The sequence below is a fragment of the Lactuca saligna genome, chromosome 1, assembly GCF_052625555.1.
Source record: "Lactuca saligna cultivar CGN05327 chromosome 1, ASM5262555v1, whole genome shotgun sequence".
Classification (NCBI taxonomy): Eukaryota; Viridiplantae; Streptophyta; class Magnoliopsida; order Asterales; family Asteraceae; genus Lactuca; species Lactuca saligna.
The window spans coordinates 115,047,640-115,072,326 of record NC_136417.1 but is presented as its reverse complement, the minus strand read 5'-3'; the positions used below and the strand labels follow the sequence as shown (position 1 = coordinate 115,072,326).

Genomic DNA, 24,687 nt, shown 5'->3' with positions numbered 1-24,687 from the left:
TCAAGTTATGGAACATGAAAAGTATTTCATAAAAGCCACTTTAAACTCATAAGTTATGGAAACCAAAAGTTTTTGAATAGTTCAAAACTTGCCCTCAAGTTTTGAAATTTGTAAAGTCTCATTTATGAATACTGTAATTCCAAACCCTAGAGTTTTAAAAGTCAAAATTCAACCCTTGTACTATTAGAATATTAAAAGTTAATATTTATACATATGTATAAGAGTAAGTAAGTATTACCGTTAGTAGGCCTCATTCACGAAGTTAGTCTATAAGGGGGTATAAAGTTACTGCCTATAAAACAGTCGTTTAATGGGTGTCCACTCTCACCCACCGCTTCCTTGACTAGTGGAGGGTCGTTAGCCGAACAGGTAGGATAGGACACCAATTATCATTATAAGAATGATCATGATTATAAAGTAACTAAACTTTTATTAAATTCCTAATCTTAGTTACTTTAGGAAAAATGTGAATATGATGCTATCCCATGAAATTGCATTTTGCACCTTGTTAAGTAGATAGTGGAGTGTGTGTGGTTAACTGGCACACTAATCTGGGACTGACAGTTGATATGTGCATACTTAGCTATATATTTAGTATATATTTTCATCATTTATTAGCTAGTTATTTACATATTATGGACAAAAGGTACTTAATAATGTTCAAATTGTAATTTTCGTCCAAAAGGGAAGCTCGGAAGCAAAAGGAAGCAAGAGATACGATCGAAAGACTTGGGAACTGAAGAAAGAAGAAAAATGCTAAAATCCTGAAGCTACTCGGCGAGTAGGGACGTCTACTCGACAAGTACCCACGAAGATCCGCGAAGCTACACGTGGAGTCCTTGCCGTATACGAATTCCTCAAAGGGGCTCGCCGAGTAGGTTTTCTACTCGACGAGTAGCCCCTGTTTTGAGATATCTATAAATAGAAGCCACAAATCCGAATTGACTCTCTCTCTCTCTCTCTCTCTTTCTCTCTCTGGCTTTTGGAAAACTTACTTGGTGACTAATGAGATTGCTGGAGATCAGAAGAACGTGAGAAGAACCCTAATCCTCAAATCTAAGAAGAATAAGGCAACTTAGGTTTAATTTTCCACTTTACCTTTGAATAGAACTATGTCTAGCATGTTTGAATTCGTTTTTAGGCTTTTATAAACTATAATCATGAACTAATTTCATTAGTTTCTATTTAGGGTAGACAAGTTTGCTCCTATGGATTAATTTACTATTTTTATTAATTGTTATGTGGTGAATTTTGTTAAATAAGCTTGTTGAAGACCCTTATGCATTAACCATAAATATTTTCTGTTAATTGCTAAGTAATTAAGTTGCATGAACATCTCTTAATTGCTTATCTCATATAATTATTGTGAACACATTGCTATATGCCTAGGAATAATGAATATGAAAATAGGATTAGTTAGAGAATGGGTAAATTAATGTGTGAGCTTGAGTGGTACACCATCATCAAGAGGTTAATTAAATCACCAATTTATACAAGTCTTATTTAACCTAAATAATTAAACTAGGGAATTTATTAGTTTAAACACTTGATCACTAATTAAATTAATCTATTTTCTAAGTATTGGTAACAACGACTGTGAATCTAATCACCTTACTCAGTAGCCAAATAACAATTAATCCATTACATTACCATAAAAATTAACCATAGGAGTAAATGAGTTGAGCCTAAACAGAAACCCTTTTAATCATTGAATTTAGTTGATATTTACGTGCTTTCAGCTGTTAGTTAATTAGTTAAGTTTTAGTTAAGTTTCTAGTCTTGCAAAACTCAAGAAAACCCCTCTATTTTACTAATTGTATTAGATAATTCTAGTAATTAGACTAATTTCCGTTCCATGAGTTCGATACCCTACTTGCTAATTTATATTATCAATTGACAGGTCCACTGCCTTGTGTGTGTCAAATTCATAAATAAAAAGTAGGTTAAAACTAGTTAGTTTAACACACATCAAGTTTTTGGTGTCGTTGTCGGGGAACGGTTCAAAATTTTATTCTAATCTCTAGTGTTATCGATCTTTTGTGTGAGACTAATCTTACACAAATTTACTATTTTGATAGTCTAGGTATTTGGTTTAGTTTTAAGTTTATCTAATTTGTTAGAATTTTTGTTAATTTTTTTCAGTTTTAGCCGTGAACTCGCCGAGTGCAATCGAAGCTACTCGACAAGTCCATCGCTGAAACTCAGTTTCGTTTTTATTTTATTTTTGTTCTTTTTATGCGTGTTTTAATTTTTTTTTTACAGTCGTTTATGACCAGTGGAGGAGGTACATCTTTGATCCCACTGCTTGAAGACCCAGAAGCAACCTTAAAGAAAAACAAAGGCAAGAACGTAGGAGAAACCATAACATCGAAGAATTCACCGTTGAAGAATCTAAGCTGTCTTTAGTAAGAAAAAGGGTAAGAAAGTAGGAGAATCCAACTTCTTTTTAGTGGCGGATGAAGACCCGAAGAAGGAGGACACCGAGTATGAAACCGAAAGGGAAGAATCTGAAACCGAGGAAGAAAGCGACTTTGAAGGCAAATTAGTTAACCCCATGTCTAACATCGATGAATTTCCTATAGGTGAATGGAAGAAGAGGATACATGAAGATACCGGCCCAGGACTCGTGCAACCCGTGACTCCCGTGACAGCTACTTTCGAACTCAAAGGCCACATACTTGCTCAACTTAAGGAGATTCCTTTCTATGGAAAAGATCATCAAGACACATACAAACATTTAGACGAGGTCATTGATGTAGCCAACTACTTTAATGTTCCAAATGTACCTCGCGAAACTGTTTTACTCCGTATGCTTCCCATCACATTCAAAGGAGCTGCGATAGACTGGCTCAAATCACTCCCTCCCGGATCCATCACCACACGGGCCAAGATGAAAGAAGAATTTATTGACCAGTTTTGCCCACCTTCGAAGATTGCCAAGTTGAAGAAACCCATTGCCAACTTTGAACAACAAGCTGGAGAGTCACTTTATGAGGCTTGGGAGAGGTACAAGGGCGTACTAAGGAATTGCCCACATCATGATCTAAACAGTCAACAACAAGTCTCCATTTTCTATGATGGAGTCAATGTAACAACTAGGCAGTTCCTTGACTCGCAAGGACCCCTCACAAAGAAGGCACCCCGGTGATCAAAGAACTAATTGAAGAATTCTCTAAGCACTCTAGAGAATACCATAACCCAAGGAATGACTTGACTCGAGGGGCGGTAAATTCTATCACTGATGACATGGCAGCAATGATGGCAAAATTGGAAAGCATGGACTGAAGAATGACTAAGATGGACCAATCCATCCATGCTATTAGAGTGGGATGTGAAAACTGTAGAGGTCCCCACCTTACAAAAGACTGTGATCTTGATGAGAGCGGGAACACGAAGGTACAAGTGTGCTATTGAAGTGGTGATAGATTTGATGATAATTGGCGAAAACCGAAGAAAGAATGGCTACCATATGATGAGTACAAAAAGATAAGGGAAGAAAAGTATAAGCAAAAGGAGAGAGGCTTTTATCAAAAGGAGGAACTGGTACATGAAAAGAAATAAGATTTGGAAGACATGCTTACAAGATTCGTGGCCGCATCCGAGAAAAGACACAATGATACCAATGCTACACTTAAAGATCAACAAAATATGTTGAGAGAAAACCAACTTATGATGAAAGATCAACAAGCCTTGCTTAGGAATCAACAAGCATCTATTCTCAACATAGAAAAGCAGCCGGGGAAACTTACACAACAAGTGAATGAGAGAAGACCGGGTGGAATTCCTAGTAATACCGAAAGTAACCCGAAAGGTGTGCATATAAATATTGTGACAACTAGGAGTAGGAAGATTATAACCCCTCTGACTCCTATTCAGCAAGAAGATCCTAAACCGGTGCAAGAGGATAAAGAAGAACATGAAGAATCACAGAATCCCGACTCGACTCGCCGAGTCAACGTTATGGACTCGACGAGACCCCCAGCTGAACAAAAAAACCAGCCTCCAGTTAAGCCATATCAGCCTACACTTCCCTTTTCGGCTCGAGCTAGACTAGAAAAAAATGAAGTTGACTACTAGAAGTTTCTGGAAAACATAAAGGCTCTCCAGATTAATATGTCATTCATAGAGGCGATTGCACAAATGCCGAAGTATGCCAAATTTCTCAAGGAGCTTCTAACTAATAGAAAGAAGATGGAAGAGGTGAAGAAAGTGGTCCTAAATGAGAATTGTTCAGCTGCCATGTTGAACAAACTACCTAAGAAGAAAGGTGATCCGGGAAGATTAACATTACCTTGCAAATTTGGGAACTTGTCTACCATTTATGCATTGGTTGATTCAGGGGCAAGTGTAGATCTCATGCCATACTCGTTTTTCAAGAAATTAGATCTTCCGGAGCCAAGGCCAATTCGAATGGCGATTCACCTAGCAAATAAAATAGTTACATTCCCAAGAGGAATATGTGAAGATCTATTAGTGAAGGTTGATAAGTTTGTGTTTCCCGCGGACTTCATAGTTTTAGACATGGAAGCGGATCCTCAAGTCCCGATAATACTTGGAAGACCTTTTCTTAACACCGCAAGTGCTATAGTTGATATGCAAGATTCTAAACTTACCCTTCGGGTAGGAGACGAATCAGTCACTTTTGGGGTCGATCAAGTCATGAAACATCCAAGGAGTAGTGATGACACATGATTTGGTTGACATGTTGGAAGAATTGATGGAGGAATGGGATGAAGTTGAATCAAACAAGTCCACCGTTACACATGAAGAAGAATTTGATATGGAAAGAGACCTGCTGGAAATAGAAAGACTGCTCGAGGAAGCTGAGTATAATGATCTAATCAGAAGTGTAGAACATCCGACTCGCCAAGTAGCCTCGACCGGCTCGATGAGTCTATCCGAAGAAACCCAATTAGTCGCGGATTTTACGAAGGACTCAACGAGTCCCCTCACTGGACTCGATGTGTTCAACATTCAGAACACGAAAACTGAACTTAAGGCACTATCAGATCACTTGGAGTACGTGTTTCTTGAAGATGGCCAACAAAAACTTGTAATTATAGCTGCTGATTTGGCCAAACATGAGAAAGAAAGTCTTGTGAGTGTATTGAGGAAGAGATAAGGTGCTATAGCATGGAAGATCACCGACATCAAAGGAATTAGTACAACTTATTGTTCTCATAAGATTAACTTTGAAGATGGAGCTAAACCTGTAGTTCAATGCCAAAGAAGACTTAACATGAACATGCAAGAAGTTGTAAAAAAAGGAGGTGGTTAAACTACTCAATCTCCGATAGCCCATGGGTGAGCCCGATGCAAGTGGTACTGAAAAAAGAAGGCGTGACGGTGGTGGTCAATGAGAATAACGAATTAATTCCAATAAGAATGGTAATCGGGTGGCGTGTTTATATAGATTATAGAAAGCTAAATGATGCCACATGCAAGGATCACTTTCCTTTACCCTTTATTGACCAAATACTCGAGAGACTCTCCGGCCATTTATACTATTGTTTTCTTGATGGCTTTTCGGGGTATTTTCAAATTCCAATAGAACCCCAAGACCAAGAGAAGACAACTTTTACATGCCCGAGTGGAACATTTGCATATAGACGCATGCCTTTTGGGTTATGCAATGCACCGGCCACTTTCCAAAGGTGCGTGATGGCCATCTTTCATGATATGATCGAAAAGTTTATGGAGGTCTTCATGGATAATTTCTCGGTATTCGGGTCATCTTTTGAAGATTGCTTATCTAATTTGGACTTGATGCTAGCTCGATGTGAGAAGACAAACCTTGTCCTTAATTGGGAAAAGTGTCACTTCATGGTGAAAGAAGGTATTGTATTGGGTCATAAAGTTTCAAGAAAAGGGATAAAAGTGGATAGATCAAAAGTGGAAACAATAGCTAAGCTACCCCCTCCAACTAATGTAAAAGGGGTAAGGAGTTTTCTTGCCCATGCGGGATTTTATCGTCGCTTTATTAAAGATTTTTCGAAGATTACTAGGCCCTTGACTCAATTACTCTTGAAGGATGCCCCATTTGATTTTTCCAAGGAATGTCATGAAGCATTTCATTTGTTATAGGAAAGATTAACCACTACTCCTATCATGATGGCACCAAATTGGAAACTTCCTTTCGAGCTAATGTGTGATGCAAGTGATTATGTTGTGGGAGCTGTTTTAGGACAAAGAGTTGAGAAGCATTTTCAGCCCATCTACTATGCAAGCAAGACACTAAACCCAACTCAAGAAAACTACACTATTACCGAGAAGGAGCTACTTGCTGTGGTATACACTTTTGATAAGTTCCGCCCTTATTTGGTATTATGCAAGACCATAGTTTTTACCAACAATTCGTCCCTAAAGTATCTATTTACTAAACAAGATACTAAGCCCCGATTGATATGTTGGTTCTTACTTTTGCAAGAGTTTAACATTGAAATACGCGATAAAAAGGGCATGGAAAACATAGTTGCCGACCATTTGTCAAGATTAGAAAACTCGCATTTGGAGGAGTTGGAAGAAAACAAGATTGGGGATGATTTTCCCGATGAATATCTTTTAGTAGTATCCGGAGAAATGCCATGGCTTGCGGATATAGCAAACTACTTAGCAACCAATTACATTCCAAAAGACTTGACCCACCAACAAAAGAAGAAATTCTTTTCAGAAATCAAGTACTACTTTTGGGATGAGTTGTATCTCTTCCGAAGTTGCGCAGACGGAATGATAAGAAGATCTGTATTTGGGAAGGAAAGTCGAGAAATCTTGGCACACTGTCAAAGCGGGCCCGCCGGAGGACATCATGGAGCACACTACACAGCTAGGAAGACTTTTGATATTGGGTTTTATTGGCCCACAATTTTTAAAGATGCTGCTAAATTCGTCAAAGAATGTGATTCGTGCCAACGAGCGGGAAATATATCATCCCAAAATGAAATGCCCCAACATAGTATTCAAATTTGTGAGATATTTGATGTGTGGGGTATTGATTTTATGGGACCTTTCCCAATGTCCAAAGGGAATAAATAAATCTTGGTGGTGGTCGATTACGTGTCTAAATGGGCGGAGGCACAAGCATTACCACCTAATGATGCTCGGGTGGTGGTGTGATTTCTAAAGAAGTTATTCGCAAGATTTGGAGTTCCTAAAGCTCTTATTAGTGACCGGGGCACTCACTTTGCAAATGATTAGTTAGCCAAAGTGTTAAAAAAGTATGGGGTGCATCATAGGGTCTCCACATCTTATCATCCACAAACTAGTGGGCAAACGGAAGTGACAAATAGGGCGTTAAAAAGAACTTTAGAAAAATCGGTTGGAAGAAATTGAAAGGAATGGTCGGATAAATTCGATGATGCACTTTGGGCCTTTCGAATAGCTTTCAAGACACCTATTGGTACTACACCATATAGGCTAGTTTATGGAAAGAATTGCCACTTACCGGTAGAAATTGAGCATAAAGCTTTTTGGGATCTAAAGATGTGCAACTTTGATTTGGCTGAAGTTCGAACCAACCGATTGATGCAAATGAATACCCTTGATGAGCTTAGAAATGAGGCCTACACTAGTTCCTTGATATACAAAGAAAAGACAAAGAGTTGGCATGACGAAAGATTAAAGGGTAATAAGGACTTTCATGAAAGACAAAAGGTTCTACTTTTTAATTCAAGATTCAAACTTTTCCTGGGCAAGCTAAAGACACGATGGGATGGTCCATTTATAGTGAAGCAAGTTTTACCTCATAGAGTTATTAAGCTTATATCAAGAGACGGAACTCCTTTCAAGGTTAATGGTCATAGAGTAAAGAGATATGAAGAAGGAATTCCAAGAGATGAAGGTCTTGAAGAAGGACTGTTAGGAAGGAGTCCAGCTAATGACACCTTAAAAAGAAGCACTTCTGGGAGGCAACCCGAGTTTAGCGTTTGCTTTCTTTTTCCTTTATTTTTCATTTTTATTCGTTTTTCTTAGCAGCTACTTTTATCATTCTTCTTCTGAGCTTATGATGATTGCTTGAGGACCAATAATGCGCAAGTGTGGGGTTGGTGGCATACAACTCAAAAAAAAAAAAAAAAAAAAAAAAAAAAAAAAAAAAAAAAAAAAAAAACTCAATGTTTTTAGCTTTCTGAATAAAAGACTCGTTGAGTAGGTACACCTGCTCAGCGAGTTCATTTAAGAAATCCCGATCAAACGCGGAATAGCGAAACTACTCAGCGAGTCCACGTATTTACACGAAAAAAAATAATTATTTTTACATTCTGTAAAAGGGGTTTTACCCTAATTGTAAAACACTTTCAACCATTCATCCAGCCGCCACCATTACACGACGAGCAAAGTTCCTCTCAAGTTTTCATCTTGATTTCTTCTATTTCCTTGCAAATCCAATTCAAAGGTAACCATTTTCACTCTTAATCTGTTAAAAGTTTCAATCTTTGGTGGAGTTATACCCTTAATTTCTGCAAAATCCCGATTTTGACTAAACTTGGATTTTAGGGTTTTGAGTTCTTGTTAAATTAGGACGTTTTAGAAAAAAACTCTTACATATTTATGCTCCTGGAACATACCGAAGCAAACCCTTGGAGTAATTTATAGATTTGGCCGGTTAATTCCATCTAACAGGACTGTACTCGTAATGTTCATCCTACTCGCCGAGTCGGTTCGTGGACTCGGCGAGTCCAGGTTGCAGAAGCCAGAAATTTTTATGTTTTTAATCTCTCTATGTTGTGTTTTTGGTTTGTTTGGTTGTGTTTTGCAGGAAGAATGTCTAGAAGAGGGCAGAGTTCCAGGGGAGGTGGCTATGGGGATCTTCCATGGTTAACCTTTCCAAGCACTACCTCAAAATCTTCACTTGCCCATGCAAAAACCAAGCTGACAACTTTGAGGCGCAAGGAGATATATGTCCCAAATGAAATTGTCTGGCACTGGCTTGGTTAAACGGGGTTGGTGGAAGAATTGACTCCTTGCTTGGTCAAGTCTTTCAACAATAATGGGGGAACAATAATCTGTGATGGCTGGAGCCGACTCTTCAAAATTCAAGAACCTGTTTATCAGGAGCTGTGTTGGGAGTTCTTTGCTACCATCTCCTTCCGAGGTGGTAATGACTATTACAGTCCAAACATTATATCTTTCTATCTTGGAGGAGAGCTGTGCCAATGCACCATTGCAGAGCTTGCATGGAGGATAGGGATTTATGATCAAGATGTGATAATTTCTGAAAATTTTGAAAAATTTTTAGAGCATTGTCACAAGGACCTGCCCGAGGAAGTGGTTGCCTTGACCTGGTGGAACACGATCGCCAACCGGGTCTATATTCCATCATCTGCTCAAAAGGGGAGTATTTGTTCCCCAATCCATCGCCTACTTCATCGTCTGGTCGCAAGTACCATTAATATGCACAAGGATGATGATAAGGTGCCTACCCCTTGACATTTTCTACATGTGGAGTATTATCACTCCAGATATTTTCTGCAACTTGCCTTATCGTTTGGCAAAGTATTTAGCAGAGGGTGCAGTCAAGGAATGGATCACCTCCAAGAATAATGGGGGCATGTTTGTCACAAGATTAGCAAGGACATATGGGATCTTAGACCAAGGTGCAGTGAGGGTGTTAAAAATGATTCCTTCTCCTCCGTTCAGTACTACTTTATTCAGGAGTGTGAGGATCATTGAAGATTATGGCGGGGGACATTTTCGGATCCCGGACGAGGATGCGGTATTAGAGCCGGAGGAGCCAGGAATAAGGGTAAGGCAAAGGCGGGAGCAAGTCCGGGAAGACCCACCGGTCATTCTGGTGGATGAAGAGTTGTCTATTGATTGGTAGAACATTGAAGCAAGAAGGTACCAAGATGACCTTGGGAGAAGCATGAACTATAACAACGACTCATTTGTTTATTTGTTTGAACAAATGAATATCGCACCAAGGCCCGGACCCGGATTCCCCTATGTGCCAAGTTGGGAGGAAAGATTGCTAGCAAGGAGAAACCAAGCTAGTGGAAGCGGGATAGAAGGCAATGAAGAAGAGGACGATGATTGATATTTTTATTTGTTTTTTTTTTTGATGTTTAAAAACTATTTCTATTTGTTTTGTGGGTTTGAAACTGTTTGAAACTTTTAGGACGATAAGTAGGAATTTATTTTTATCACTTGTGGTTGCTCTTATTTTTTCAGATTGAGGCTAGGATGCAACCGAGAGTCTCAAGTGTCAAGGCTAGAGTAAGGGTCGAGTCTAGAAGAAAATGTGCAATTTTTGAGTTTAAGGTCGAGTCCGTTATCAAAGAGGGTGTAGGAGTGTTGCTTATTAAAGGAAAGTGAAGGAAAGACACTAAATCATTATACCCAACCACAGCAGAAACGGACTCAAAAGCAAAAGATATATTTATCACTCAACGATGTACTCGCCGAGTGCATATTTTGGGCTCGGCGAGTCCGCTTGCGAAACTACGACTTGTCTGCTAAAAGCCCTTCTGCTCGACAAGCAGCCGTATTTACTCGGAGATTCACTCATTATTTCACTATCAAAATTTGGATTTTGACCACATATGATGTGGGTTTACTCATATTCTTTAAAGGCTAATTCCCGGAGATTTTTCAAGACTATTTTCCTGCATATTTGGAGCTGTACCACATGAGATTTGACACCCAAGACATGGATGAGTTGTTCCCATGTTTAAAGTCAATTGAAGATGGAGCTTTCAAAGAAGGAAATCAACATCACGACTACTATCCCAGGGGAGTTTGTTCCAATTCTCTCTTTACTTTTATGTTTTTCATGCACAACATGCAATGGGGACATTGCATAATTTAAGTGTGGGGTAGGGGGTTGGTTATTACACTAGTTAAATTTTAAAAGTTTTGCATAAAATTGCTAGGACTTAATTAAGAAATTTTGGTAAAAAAAAGCAATTAGGAATCATGCTAGTATTATGTTTGGTGATTGCATGAAGACCCAAATGTTTAGTTGAGCCTATACACATTCTAGTGCATATGTGGCCCCCTTTATTCTAGTGAAATCATGGGACAAAAACACAACCTTTATTAGTTTGAGGGATGCAAAACGTTTAGCATCGTGTACTTGAAATGTATCAAGGAAAACTATTATCTTTAACCAATAAAGGTTGAAGTTGAGCGCCCCTGCTTAAGCATGTAGGGTTTTGAGTGAAAAAAAAGAGTGAGATAAATGTTTAAAAAAAAGAGAGAATTACAAGAAAAGTTTCAAGAATTTTTGAGCAATTAAAGTGAAGATCAAAAGATCAAAATTCCGAATGATCAAAAGTTAAAGGTACCAAAAATCAAAAGTTGGTGAATTCAAAGAAACAAAGATCAAGTTATCAAGGAAGTGAAGAATTCTAAAAATAGCTCCATATTGGTATAAAAAAATTTGTAATTTTCTAGTTATGTATGCTTGGGTTGCTCAACCAAAAATACCTTGAGGTTAGGAGGTTTTCTGCGGATGGATTCGGAGGGATGCATAAAATGAGCATGGTTCAAAAGAAGTAGGCAAGTGTTTATAAGGATTGTGAGTATTTAGAACTAAGGGGGGTCCTTAGGAAAATTCTAGACACAAATGCATGCGTTGCGGTCTTGACATAATGGCTGGGTTTGATTGGAATTGTCTTATTTGATATTAGTATGCTAAAATTCAGTTTTGCTTGGGGGCAAGCAAAAGTCAAGTGTGGGGTATTTTGATATGTGCATATTTAGCTATATATTTAGTATATATTTTCATCATTTATTAGCTAATTATTTACATATTATGGACAAAAGGTACTTAATAATGTTCAAATTGTATTTTCAGTCCAAAAGGGAAGCTCGGAAGCAAAAGGAAGCAGGAGATACGATCGAAAGATTTGGGAACTGAAGAAAGAAGACAAATGCTAAAATCCTGAAGCTACTTGGCGAGTAGGGACGTCTACTCGACGAGTACCCATGAAGATTCGCGAAGCTACACGTGGATTCCTTGCCGTATATGGATTCCTCAAGGGGGCTCGCCGAGTCGGTTGTATACTCGACGAGTATCCCCTGTTTTGAGATATCTATAAATAGAAGCTACAAATCCGAATTGACTCTCTCTGGCTTTTGGAAAACTTACTTGGCGACTAAGGAGACTGTTGGAGATTAGAAGAACGTGAGAAGAATCCTAATCCTCAAATCTAAGAAGAATAAGTCAACTTAGGTTTAATTTTTCACTTTACCTTTGAATAGAACTATGTCTAGCATGTTTGAATTCGTTTTTAGGCTTTAATCAACTATAATCATGAACTAATTTCGTTAGTTTCTGTTTAGGGTAGACAAGTTTGCTCCTATGGATTAATTTACTATTTTGATTAATTGTTATGTGGTGAATTTTGTTAAATAAGCTTTTTAAAGACCCTTATGCATTAACCATAACTATTTTATGTTAATTGCTAAGTAATTAAGTTGCATGGATATCTCTTAATTGCTTATCTCGTATAATTATTGTGAACACATTGCTATATGCCTAGGAATAATGAATATGAAACTAGGAATAATTAGAGAATGGGTAAATTAATGTGTGAGCTTGAGTGATACACCATCATCAAGAGGTTAATTGAATCACCCATTTAATTAGCTAGTTACAAGACTTATTTAACCCGAATAATTAAACTAGGGAATTTATTAGTTTAAACACTTGATCACTGCTTAAATTAATCTATTTTCTAAGGATTGGTAATAACGACCGTGAATCTAATCACCTTACTCGGTAGCCAAATAACAATTAATCCATTACATTACCATAAAAATTAACCATATGAGTAAATGAGTTGAACCTAAATAGAAACCCTTTTAATCATTGAATTTAGTTGATATTTATGTGCTTTCAACTGTTAGTTAATTAGTTATGTTTTAGTTAAGTTTCTAGTCTTGCAAAACTAGAGAAAACCCCTCTATGTTACTAATTGTTTTAGATAATTCTAGTAATTAGACTAATTTCCATTCCCTAAGTTCGATACCCTACTTGCTAATTTATATTATCAATTGACAGGTCCACTGTCTTTTGTGTGTCAAATTCATAAATAAAAAGTAGGTTAAAACTAGTTAGTTTAACACACATCAACAGTGCATGGCAAAGGGTAGCTTGATGTTAATCATAGATCAATAGAGCGTGTGTGGTTAACCGGCACATTGATTAGGTGATTTGAAACATTAGGTGTGCCAAGCTAATTTGCATGTTTATTCACACCTTGTTTGCGATCCTCGACATCCCAGTCACAAACTTGAAGGGTACAATCGAGATTTAAAATGCCATTGAAAAGTTCAATGAATCTCAAAGGATCTAGGAGTTTCAATCCAATTAAAACTTAATGATCAATTTCGTTTTTCATGGTGGAAATTAGTAAATCGTCATTTACCTACCTTCAAATACGCTACAATTGGATTACGGCATCCCTCTTCCGGATTGTAGAATATTGTGTTGGGTCCTACCCTTAATATTTCATTTGGGTGTTATATTGAGGATTGAAATCAACTAACTAGAATTTCTCCCTCATAGATGTCTAGTTCTGACAACTATGGTCTTCCTTTTCCTTTTGGAAAAAGCTTTCCTAATGAAGATGATATCCCACATGGCGATCAAGGTGAAAGATTAATCCCTTTATCTTGCATTAATGGGACTGGAAATCATGCTTCACTTCCTTCACCTCCTCCAATAATTCTCCTTAAACCCATAAATTCAAGGTCACTCAAGTCCTATTGGCAAGCAAACACAAAGCTAGAAAGTCTGTGTGCACTCATGTCTTGGAGATGAAGTCATATATAGACAGGATGGGAGAGTTAGGTGTCGAAGTATTGAGGAAGTTGGCTATTGACTGGGTTCTTTAGTCACTTCCCGAGTCGTACAGTCAGTTTGATAAAGACTACTATATGACAGATCACGACGTGACCCTTATTGATCTTTCCTATATGCTAATTGTTGCTGAATCAGCAATGATTTGGCGCACTAGTCAAGCAAATTTGATTGGAAGATCTACTTCTCAAGCTACCATGGACATAGGTAATGGCATTGATATTCCATAAAAAATCCCTTATCCTATGGGAACGGAATTGGTTATGGTCTAAAGATTTGACCATAAGAAAAAATCCAGTTATGAGATAGTTCCATGTGCAAATGCCAAAGAGTCCACTTGTTTCTATTGCCAAGATAAGGGGCACTGGTTGCGAAACTGCCATATTTACCTGAAAGATCGCAAGGATGGTAAAGTCAAAATGTTTGACTCTCTTTCAGGTAAGTCCACTATCTAACTCTATTAAGTGCCTATTTGAAGATTCTTAATACATGATGTAATGCAATTACATTTTGATGTTTTGAAGAATCGAAGAAAAGAGAGGAAACTTAAAAGAAAAGTATGATGAATCTGATCGTAATGATCGATTTCAATCACATGGTTCGATGATCTGATTTTTGAGCTGCTGCTTAAGAGTTATGGTAGATTGCTTAGAAATAGTTTGGAACATAATATTCTTTCATAATTTCATTGTAAGGAAAAGTTTTTCCATAATTTTTATAAAATAAAGAAAATTTTGATTTTAAATTATTTTATATTTCCTTGCAATGACATTTGTGAAAATTGATGATTGTATGTTTCTTGCAATATTTGAAAATGGATTTGATTCTTTCATTTGTGGTAGTGTCATAATTTACCAAATAAGGAAGGATTCTCATCACCCAAGTTTCAATTGGACAGAAACTTGGAATCATGCAACTTGTATTGTATGATGAATGAGAATTTTCGTCGTTGGAAAATTAAGACTAATTCCTTGTTCACATGTATATGTGAGTCAAGTGAAGGACTAGGGGATCGGGTACACTTGGTTGTACGCTGATTAGGTCCACCACAAAGAACGATAAGCCTATTCGTACTGATTTACTAAAATTTTAGTAAATATGGTTATGCTTACAAGTTTAAATATAATTCTGAATCATTGAAAAAGTTTCAATGTATAGCAAGATGAATAAGAAGAATCAAATTAGGCAGAAAGATAAAAGTTTATCCAATCTGAAAGGATGGGAGAGTACTTGAGTATCGTGCTTTATGATCATCTTAATGATTTTGAAAGCATATCACAATTGATCATCTAAGGACATCTTAGTGCATTCGTATGGCTAAGAAGAGGAATCGTGAATTGTTGAAATGGTTAAATCAAGAAGATGAATCATACTTCGTTCCAAAATCAACTCTTAGAGTCATACTCCAAGATTGTGCCTGAAGTGACATAATCTTAAGAAGGTTTATAACACATCATCAAGTGTAGAGTAAAATGTTTCTTACTCTTGTACATTTGAAATTGGTAAGTTGTGATGTTTTGGATAAAACAAAGACCAACTAAGACCAATTGGGTGAAGTGTTTATCTTGATAAGAATCCGCACTAACTCTTGAATATTTGTTTGTCAAGGAATGGTTAATGACAAGAGAATCTTATATGTCAAGAATTCAGTGGGAGTCTTAAAGATCTTGACTAGTTTCAAGAACTAATCAAGAATAAAACCTATTGTTTATCACTAGCACACGACTTGAGGTTTGTAACCTATCGTGTTGACATATTTTGTTTCCGTGCCCATTCCAGTTAAAATTGACTATGCATGTGAGTTCTATGAGTTCTCAATTGTTTGCATAAGGCAAAGCACCTGGATCAATGAAAGTTTCATTGATTAGTAAGGGTAATTTGCTCAACAACTTGGAAGACATGGTAGACCCTTGTGCTGCCAAGTGGCAAGAAATTAAGATTGAATAAGTCAGTCCATATGAGTTTGGAGTTGTCGCAAACCTTGTCTTATGATTATGGTTTGCAAATTCATATGGATAGGAACACATACACCATAAAATCTAAGTGTCATAAGGTTTCTCTCTGCTTCATGAAAATGATTGTGAAGAAACGCTTTCACTAAGTAGATTTTAAGGAGATAGCAGTTGTGGTATTTGCATTCTCAAATTCGATTATGATTACGGCATCCGTCTTCATAGTTCGAATTGTGAGAAATGGCAAAGGGTTATAAAGGAGACCATTAATTAATGTCTATAAAAATTAGAGAATTCAGTTTTACATATTTATGTATCATCCTCACCTTTGAATAAACAAATTTGAGTTCTAGATTTCATTTATTTCAGCATTCGGTTGTGCTTGCAGAAGCATTAATTTCAATTCCAACCTCTTAAAAGAAGTACAAATCAAAAAACTAAAACTTTTGAATGTACATTAATCGCATATTAAAATATTAAGTTAAAAGGTTTTATTGCACGAAAAAATACATTGCAATTCCAACATGGTGGGCTAATAGCCCAATCTCCACAAAGCAAGTAAAAAACAAAAATAAATAAAAATAAACCTGAATTACCTTCAGTTTGATAGTTTACATATGGATTTCCTTAAACAAAACTGTGGTGTATCTCTTTCGCCTCTCATCGCCATCAAAAATAAGATTGGATGTTGGCATCAACAGAGCCCAAACTTTCAGCAGTTTTTTATACAACTCAAAATGACTTATTAGAAAAAAAAATAGCAACTTACTTTCATTTATTTTTTTTATTATATATAGTCACATCTATGGTATCTAGTATAATATTAATTTAGTTGTCACATCTATGGTATCCAGGTGCCAACTAGACCTGGCAATTTCATACACAAATACACGAATCTGTGAGAGACACGACATGACAGGAATACATCTTGAAAATTGAGGTAAAGCTTATTTTTAATCGTGTAATCGTATTGTGTCAAATCCGTGGCTGACACGTTTTCATGACACGAATACACGAATTGTCAGGTCTAGTGCCAACCACAAGGGAATCTCAATATTAAGGTCCTGTAACATCAAAAAGAGATTAACGACTTCCATGAAACCTTGTAATAATATTAAACTAAACAAAAAGTGCCAATACATTGATCAATTGATATAGAAGATTAGATTTGTACCAACGGATACACTGTTAAAATCAATAACTTTTACCAAAAAAAAAAAAAAAAAAAAAAAAAAAAAAAAGAACTGTATGGAGGGGCAGTTTGGTCAAAAACTATAAAATCATTAATTTTGTACCCAAAAAAATTATATAGGATCATTTTGGACAAATAACGTTAAAATCATTATTTTTTTAATAAAAAAGTAGAAGTATGTAGGGACATTTTCATCAAAAACTCTTAAAATAACTATATTTTAACAAAAGAACAGTATGTAGGGGCAATTTGGTCAAAAGTGTTAAAATCATTTTTTTATCAAAAAAACAATATGCAGTGGCATTTTGGCAAAAGAAATAAAGAACAGTATGTAGTAGCATTTTGGTCGAAACTGTTAAAGTTATTATTTTTTTATCAAAAAAACAATAAGCATGGGCATTTTGGACAAAAACTGTTAAACTCACTATTTAGTGATTTGTTGTGCTTGTTTTGATCAAAAGCTGTTAAAATTAGACATACACATTCAGAAGATCTTCAAGGCGGTCATAAACTACATTTAAGGGACACTTCTAACGTTTCCGTTCAAAATAAATCCCACCAGAAAATGAAAGAAACATAGGAGGAACTTTTAGTAAACACACCTCTGCCGTTGATTCAATTGTATAGATAAAACATTTTACAAATACCCAAATTTCAACTATGCATTTTATTGAACACATGGTGTGCTTCCTTAGTTTCTTCAAATTTTTCTAATGACAGTCTTCCCAATTTAACTTGTGAGATATGAAGGATGGTTTTGATAGTAAATATAAGTAAATATTTTAATTACCATTTGTATTGTTTGGCATTGTGAAGCCACCAGTTTCAAGTCCCCCAAACATGTTCATAAGCATATTTGATTTCAAGCTCATGTTGTCAGGCCCACCTGCTACACAAAAATATATGATTATTATTAATATAATAATATTTATTATGATCTAGTTGTAACCTTGTATATATAAAAAAGTGTTAACCAAACAGAAAATTTATATCAAACAATGAAGTACATTGTTAACTGAAAGTCAACTGTTGAGTTGACCAATCAAAAAAAATAAGATAGATTTTTTACAAAGTGGGTGGTTGTGTACCAGAGAAAAGTGACTACTGTAGTGTTGTCATTTGCTGTAAATTGTAACCGTGAACGTGATAAAATAGCAAAAGATGATAATAAAATAAAATATAAGTATAAAACTAAGAAACCAATGGATTACTATTACATTCTTATTAATAAAAAATATATCGATTTTCCACATGTCATTTAATAACATGAACATTAAAGTTGGACCTTTACAACAAAACATCAATAGGCTGAAGTTTAGTTTTATGATTTAAACTCACCAAATTTTTTTGTCATTTGCTTTGTTACTAAATCACTAGTTGTTTTTTGACTTTATGACATGTATGACCCTAACTAGTGAATTTCTAACATATTAGCAAATCTGCTTAAATATTCGGCTTATATTTTGTTGACAAATGATGTTATATATAATTTTTTGTATATAATTTTTAGTGTCATGACTCTTACGAGTTGAGTCACAAGACGAGTCACGAATTAAAATTTAGGATTTCGAGTCACGAGTTAACAACTATGCTGATAAGCATATATGTGACATCATGAAAATATTTTTAAGAATAAAATGGGATAAAGAGCATGAAAATATAATTTATTATGTTGTAAAGAAAACTGAAACAATCACACTCCCAGAGAAAGGACTAAAATTCATACAGACAATCTACAGTTTAGGAAAACTTTATGCGTATTTGTGGTGTTGAATTGACCATAACCCAACAATTTTTCAATCGCATACATTTTACGTGCTTGAGTCACGGTAGTTGAAATATCGTTTGTTTCCGCTTTGATTGATAATACAGAGACAACAAACACAACAAACAAAAAGAAGACAAATATAGGGGATAACTTGCAATTAGGGAGATAAGTCAGGTGGGAAATAAAAAATAAAATAAAAAGTCGGGTTCAAATCTCGGTTTGCACCTTCACAAATCTATCTGAAGCAACTGCCCTATTTCTAGCTGTGATTCTGCAAGGTCTCTTTAACGCTTTATCTAATTCAATTCTATCTCCATCTGCAAAAAGATTCAAGATTATTAAATTATGTTATACTTAATAAGCAACCATGGTAATCTAATGTCAATACGTGTTGGATTTTTTGCTCTTTTTCCAACTTACAAACCGACCCTAAGTTAAACCTCAAATTAGGGTTTAAAAAAATCGTTGTTAATACTTTAAAACCCAGACCTTGCATCAAGGTTAACGATGATTATAAATCCAAAACGCTATGCAAAATGAGGAAACACCCAATCAAGATTTTTTTTTTAAGAATCGAACCAATTTTATTTAATCGGAACAGACAGGAGAAAGAAAGAAGAATAAGAAGAAAATCAGAGACATCAACTGACCTGTAGGGATAATCGGTGGTGGAGAGCGACGGTGGCTTGGACCATGGTAAAAATAGTATGCAGGGGCGGTTTGGTCCAAAACCGTTGAAATCAATTTTTTTAAGTTTAAAAACAAAATGCAGGGGAAGTTTGGTCCAAAAACCTTAAAATCAAAATTTTTAACTACAGAAACAGTATGCAGGGCAGTTTCGTCGAAAATATCATTCTAAAATTTTTTGTAGGTATTTAGTTTTTGTAGGGATTGGATTCTAACACTAATCCAATCCTTGCAACATAGTTTCAATAAAAGTTAAGAGTATGTCTCATATTCCATATCTAACCACAAAAAGTCATTCTAGAAATTTCTTATTATTAAAGAATTGATATGTATGTGTGTTCAAAAAAAACATAAAGAAAAAGTAGCACCTTTTTACCTTGGCAGATAGTCCAAAGGACTCAACCTCCTCAAGCTCTACGATAAGTAGCATATGGACCGGTACATAACAAATCAACCATTAATAATTAAGGAAAGGTTTAACAAACAGAGAAGCCATGACATCTGTAAACTCATTTCCACCGTCTTCAGAAATTTGAATAGTAGTTGACTCGGCCATAGCTGCGACTGTATCTTCTGGAACTTCATCAGCCTTTACATCTCCCAATCCGAGGTCACCTCTCATCGGAGAAAAAGAACATATCAATGTCAAGCTTACCACTGTACTTTTAGTTAAGAAAAGCATGAGCATCTAACACAAGCTAACGGAATAATTAGCAATGAGTTTACACATACATCAAATTGGTCGTTGTCCCTCTTTAATCCCCCCACGGAGATGATAATATCCTCTGTATATCCAAAATATGCTCCTGAAATCAGCAAAATAAATAGATTATAGAGAGGTGGTGTTGCTCTTTTTAAATGTGCAAGGGCAGATCGTAAATGATGGCACATTTGTCAGCTTTAGCATCTTATTTTTTTTCACTATCAAAACATACATATTTTAGAAATATACTTTTCATTGCACAAAGCTAACATATAAATACATATCTCTACACAAATACACACATATTGACACATAGATATATACAAATACAAGCAAAATTACAGACACATATAATCACAAAAAAAAACACAAAGATTCAAACATACACATAAATCCAAACAAATACACAAAGGTATGCACTCCTACACAAATAAACAAATATAAACACCTACACAGGTACAAACACTCCCACATAAAAACACATACACAAATAAAAACATCTACATATAAAGATACACACATATATACACTATTACACAAATACATATATAGAAACACATACATAGACACACAGTTGTGTTACACAGACCTACACACAGTGATACGAACACCTACACATAACACACATAGATACTCACGTGGAACACATACATAGAAAAATACACACCTATACTTACCTATGTATGGGATTTTTTTCTGGGTTGACCTCCAGCTTTTTCCAGCTTCTAGTTTCCAGGTTCATCTATTAGACTATAAAACATAAAGCTTCAAATCAAAATCAAGAGTGATGTTTACAACTTGAAGTAGTTGCTTACCTTTACCAAGATGTAGACTGTGGTAATGTGAGACTTCTTTAATATATATATATATATATACACACACACTACACTTTCACTCTTCATTTTACACTTCTTAATCAAAAAATATTCTCCTACTTTCTTTCTCTTTTCTTCAAAAAAAAATAGGTCCAAACCAAAATACTCCACCCACTCCAAACACTCCAAGTGATTATCAAACATATATACAATTGTTGAATTCTCCAATCCAACAACAACATTTATTCACTAACCTTACATACAACCCACAATTCTTCCAACAACAACAACTACAACAACAATTCACTCAACCTCAATTCATTCCCCAATTCCAAGGTTTTCAATAACAAGCTTCTCCGCAACTCCAAACACAATCATCTCAAGTCCCATTATCTCAATCCCAAACCGTGAACCTCGACACCGACGATGAACTAGTCCAAGAAACACCACAACCATCTCGAAGAAGGCAACCAAAAGTAAAAGAGAAAAAAAAAAAAAAAAAGCAACGACTTGGAACGAAAAAGAGGAAGAAGCTTTAGCAAAAGCTTGGATTTTCATATCACGTGACTCGAGAAGAGGCAATACGCAATCTGGAGAAAGTTTTTGGAATCGTGTTTTGGATCACTTTCACGCACTACTTGGAAGGAAAACGGATCGGTCGTACGACGCGGTCAACAGAAAATAGCGTGATCTTCGCGCGATTTGCACAAAGTTTAATGGCATATTTGAAAATCTAAAAAATATGCATAAAAGTGGTTCCAACAATTTCAACATTTTATCAACCGCATGCTACCAATTCAAAGTGACCAACAACGGTAAACCATTTGGTCACCAAAAAGCATGGGAAGTTTGTCGTAAAGATCCAAAATGGGTCCTTAATCCGGAGACATCGCATTCGGAATCGATCACCGGCTCCAACAAAAGACCAAAAACTTCTGATTTGGAAGCAGGTTTTGGGTTAGACATCAATGATGACGTCGATGTTGCCGATGGAGAGGGTCCACCTGAACTCCAACTCCGTCGACCAACGGGAAGGGACAAAGCAAAATGGGCGGCGTCTTCAATTGGGAAAACAACCGCAACTAGCGACGACGGACTTGTGGAATCCATAGATAAAACTCTAAGTTTTCTAGAAAAAAATACCAATCAATGGAGGAAGCTCGTCGCCAAAAAATCGTTCTTACCGATCTTCAAATCATAAACACGAAGTCCCAAGTGGATCTCGACCCGAAAAGCTCGCGACATTTCTGAAAATCCAACATTGTATCCGTGCTAAATATGACGATTAGGTTCTAATATTTATGTTTTAGTTGTTATGTTGTGTGTTTTTTCTTAAGTAATTTAGGATAAATAAGTAATTTAGGATTTTTTTTTTTTGTGTTTTTTAAGTATTTTATGATTTAAATTTGTACGTTTTAAAATTAATGCAATGCTTTTTTATTTAATGTTTTTAATATGTGTTTTATTTGAATAATTTAATCTAATAATGTCAAAAAAATAAAAAAGAAAAAAAAATGATTTGGAGTGGTAACCATTTTCAAGATTAGTAGGTTAGTAGTGGGTTGGTAATGGAGATCAGACGATGAGGTGGTATCATTTTTGGGTAAATTGGGTGTGACCATACCCCTAACGTGTATACTATATTAAAGCGAAAACACAACATGTTGAAACCCACAACTTTTCTTTGATATAACAGTCATCTTTACTTTTCTATCTTTAACCACATGTAAGTCATTTTTCTTGATAGTCTAAATTTACTTTTTTTGTCTGCGTATATTACATAGATTGTTGAAAAAATTAATATTTATACAAAACAAGCATGTGCTAACCTCAAGTTTCTCCGAGAAACATAATTTTTTTTGAGGTTGGCCTGGTACTACTACTAGATTACTGAGTCGCTCTTTCTTATTAGACCTTGAGGATGAAGATGATTAGATGACAAATCAGCCGAGTATGTGTTCTTAATCCACTTAATCCTCAAAATTATGATTTTTCACAATTCGTTTTTGATTTAGATTCCAAATGGGTTACCATATTGTTTTTTTTTCCATAATCAATCTTATCTGCAACCATTAATAAGGTTTAATTCATTTGGATAATCCTTATTGCTGGAAATTTATAAATGTTTGATGTTATGCCTCAAGGACTAGATCCAAATGGATTGGGTCTCTTTAATCACGACTAACAGAATGTGTTGCTAGTTGGTCTCATTGACCGATGGACCCCAAAAACCACTTTCATTTTTAAAAGTTCATTGCATAACATCCTCATTTCATTTATTGGAGTTTTTTTAGTATTTAAACTTTTATGTTGTAGTCTTTTATCAATTGGAATAAACAGGAAATTATACCCAAAACTAACGTAGCAACAAGATTAAAACTACAGTAATTAATAAAATTTTATATTCACAAAATTTTCTTCTTTTAATGTTTCTTGTTTAATGTCTCTCCAACAAGGAGGAGGTGTAAGAGAAGGAGAAGGCTCTTAACCGAAGCCATTTTGAGAAAGAATGGTGATGCTCTTTCAAAGTATGGAAGCTCGTTATAAAGGACAAAATTAATTACTATAAAAGTTAAAACCGTCATAAAGGTTTTTACCATGATTACTCATATAATTGGTAAGATATCACATGATCTACACCTCAGCCATTCACTTTAAATTAACATGAAAAGAATGTAGGAATCTCTAAAGGGTCAGGAGGCAATGGCCCACGAGTTTTTTACTTGCTAATATGTTGATATTCAAGTGTGTATATATATATATATATATATATATATATATATATATATATATATATATATATATATATATATATATATATATATATATATATATATATATATAACTTCAAAAAATTAGAAAACTAATCTTACAAGTTTCAAAATCCACAAAAATCAGAGCATCAAAATAAATTAGGAAACTTGGTAAAAACTCTATAAAAAATCAAATAACTAATCAAATATAGAACTTTTTAATTCATTGAGAAAATACAAAAGCCTAATATCTCTACCAGAAGAAAAAATCTACGAAAGTTCACTGGAAGATATACCTGCCGAAGTGCTCACCTCAAACATTCGTTGAACCGGAGACCTTTATGTGAAATGTTGATAATAACGAAGCATTATTCCATTGTTATTTTATGAGACATTGATATAATTGAAATAAGAATAAAAACTAATTATTAAATAATAAAAATATTTATTTATATCGATTGATAAAACAGAGCATCAACACTCGGTTAGTCTCAAAAATTAGGTTTGAAATTTAAGCTTTTATATATATATATATATATATATATATATATATATATATATATATATATATATATATATATATATATATATATATATATATATATATATATATATATATATATATATATATATATATATATATATAACATTTTGTAGTATTTAAAGTATAAAACAAGTGTAAAGAACTAAGGATGGACCAATGAATATTTAATTAGTAAGGCTCAAAAAAGAAGGAATATAAGTGCCGATTCATCTATGAAAGCATTTTGAAGGATGTAAACCTTAAGGAAATTGAATAATACAGATTTTCGTTTGATATATGTGGCTGTACAGACTGTGGAACTGTATGTGTGATTTGTACCAACAAAAGGAATACCAACGTTTAGATTACAAGCAAACATCTAAAATGCCCTTAATGAAGACTCACTTGTAATAACCCAAAAACCAGATAAAATTTTTCATTTTTAAAATAGGAATTACAATCGTAAGTTGATTCCAAAAACCCATTACATCAA

General features: G+C 35.1%; 1 protein-coding gene, 1 long non-coding RNA gene and 1 other non-coding gene across 6 annotated transcripts; 1 reads left to right on the top strand and 2 right to left on the bottom strand.

Annotated features, from left to right (window-relative positions):
- Nucleotides 1–2,938: 2,938 nt before the first annotated feature.
- LOC145028006 (small nucleolar RNA R71) lies at nt 2,939–3,045 on the bottom strand. Its single transcript, XR_013675765.1, has one exon. It is a non-coding gene; the product is annotated as a small nucleolar RNA R71 (small nucleolar RNA).
- A 1,068-nt stretch (nt 3,046–4,113) lies between these two features.
- LOC145010707 (uncharacterized) lies at nt 4,114–4,692 on the top strand. The gene has a single exon (XM_078969218.1). It carries the CDS (start codon nt 4,114–4,116, stop codon nt 4,690–4,692), a length of 579 nt encoding a protein of 192 aa, XP_078825344.1.
- An 11,563-nt stretch (nt 4,693–16,255) lies between these two features.
- LOC145043639 (uncharacterized) lies at nt 16,256–20,915 on the bottom strand. Of its 4 annotated transcripts, XR_013681095.1 has the most exons (6): nt 20,781–20,915; nt 20,133–20,206; nt 19,769–20,057; nt 18,939–19,030; nt 17,736–17,831; nt 16,256–16,817 (listed from the first exon to the last, which is right to left on the bottom strand). It is a non-coding gene; the product is annotated as an uncharacterized LOC145043639 (long non-coding RNA). The 4 variants fall into 4 exon arrangements; XR_013681100.1 differs by having other exon boundaries at nt 17,736–17,834; nt 19,769–20,206; XR_013681086.1 differs by having other exon boundaries at nt 19,769–20,206.
- Between the last annotated feature and the right edge of the window lie 3,772 nt (nt 20,916–24,687).

Coding starts and splice junctions, on each gene's coding strand:
- LOC145010707 (XM_078969218.1), top strand. CDS start 4,114: ATGTCATTCATAGAGGCGATTGCACAAATGCCGAAGTATGCCAAATTT.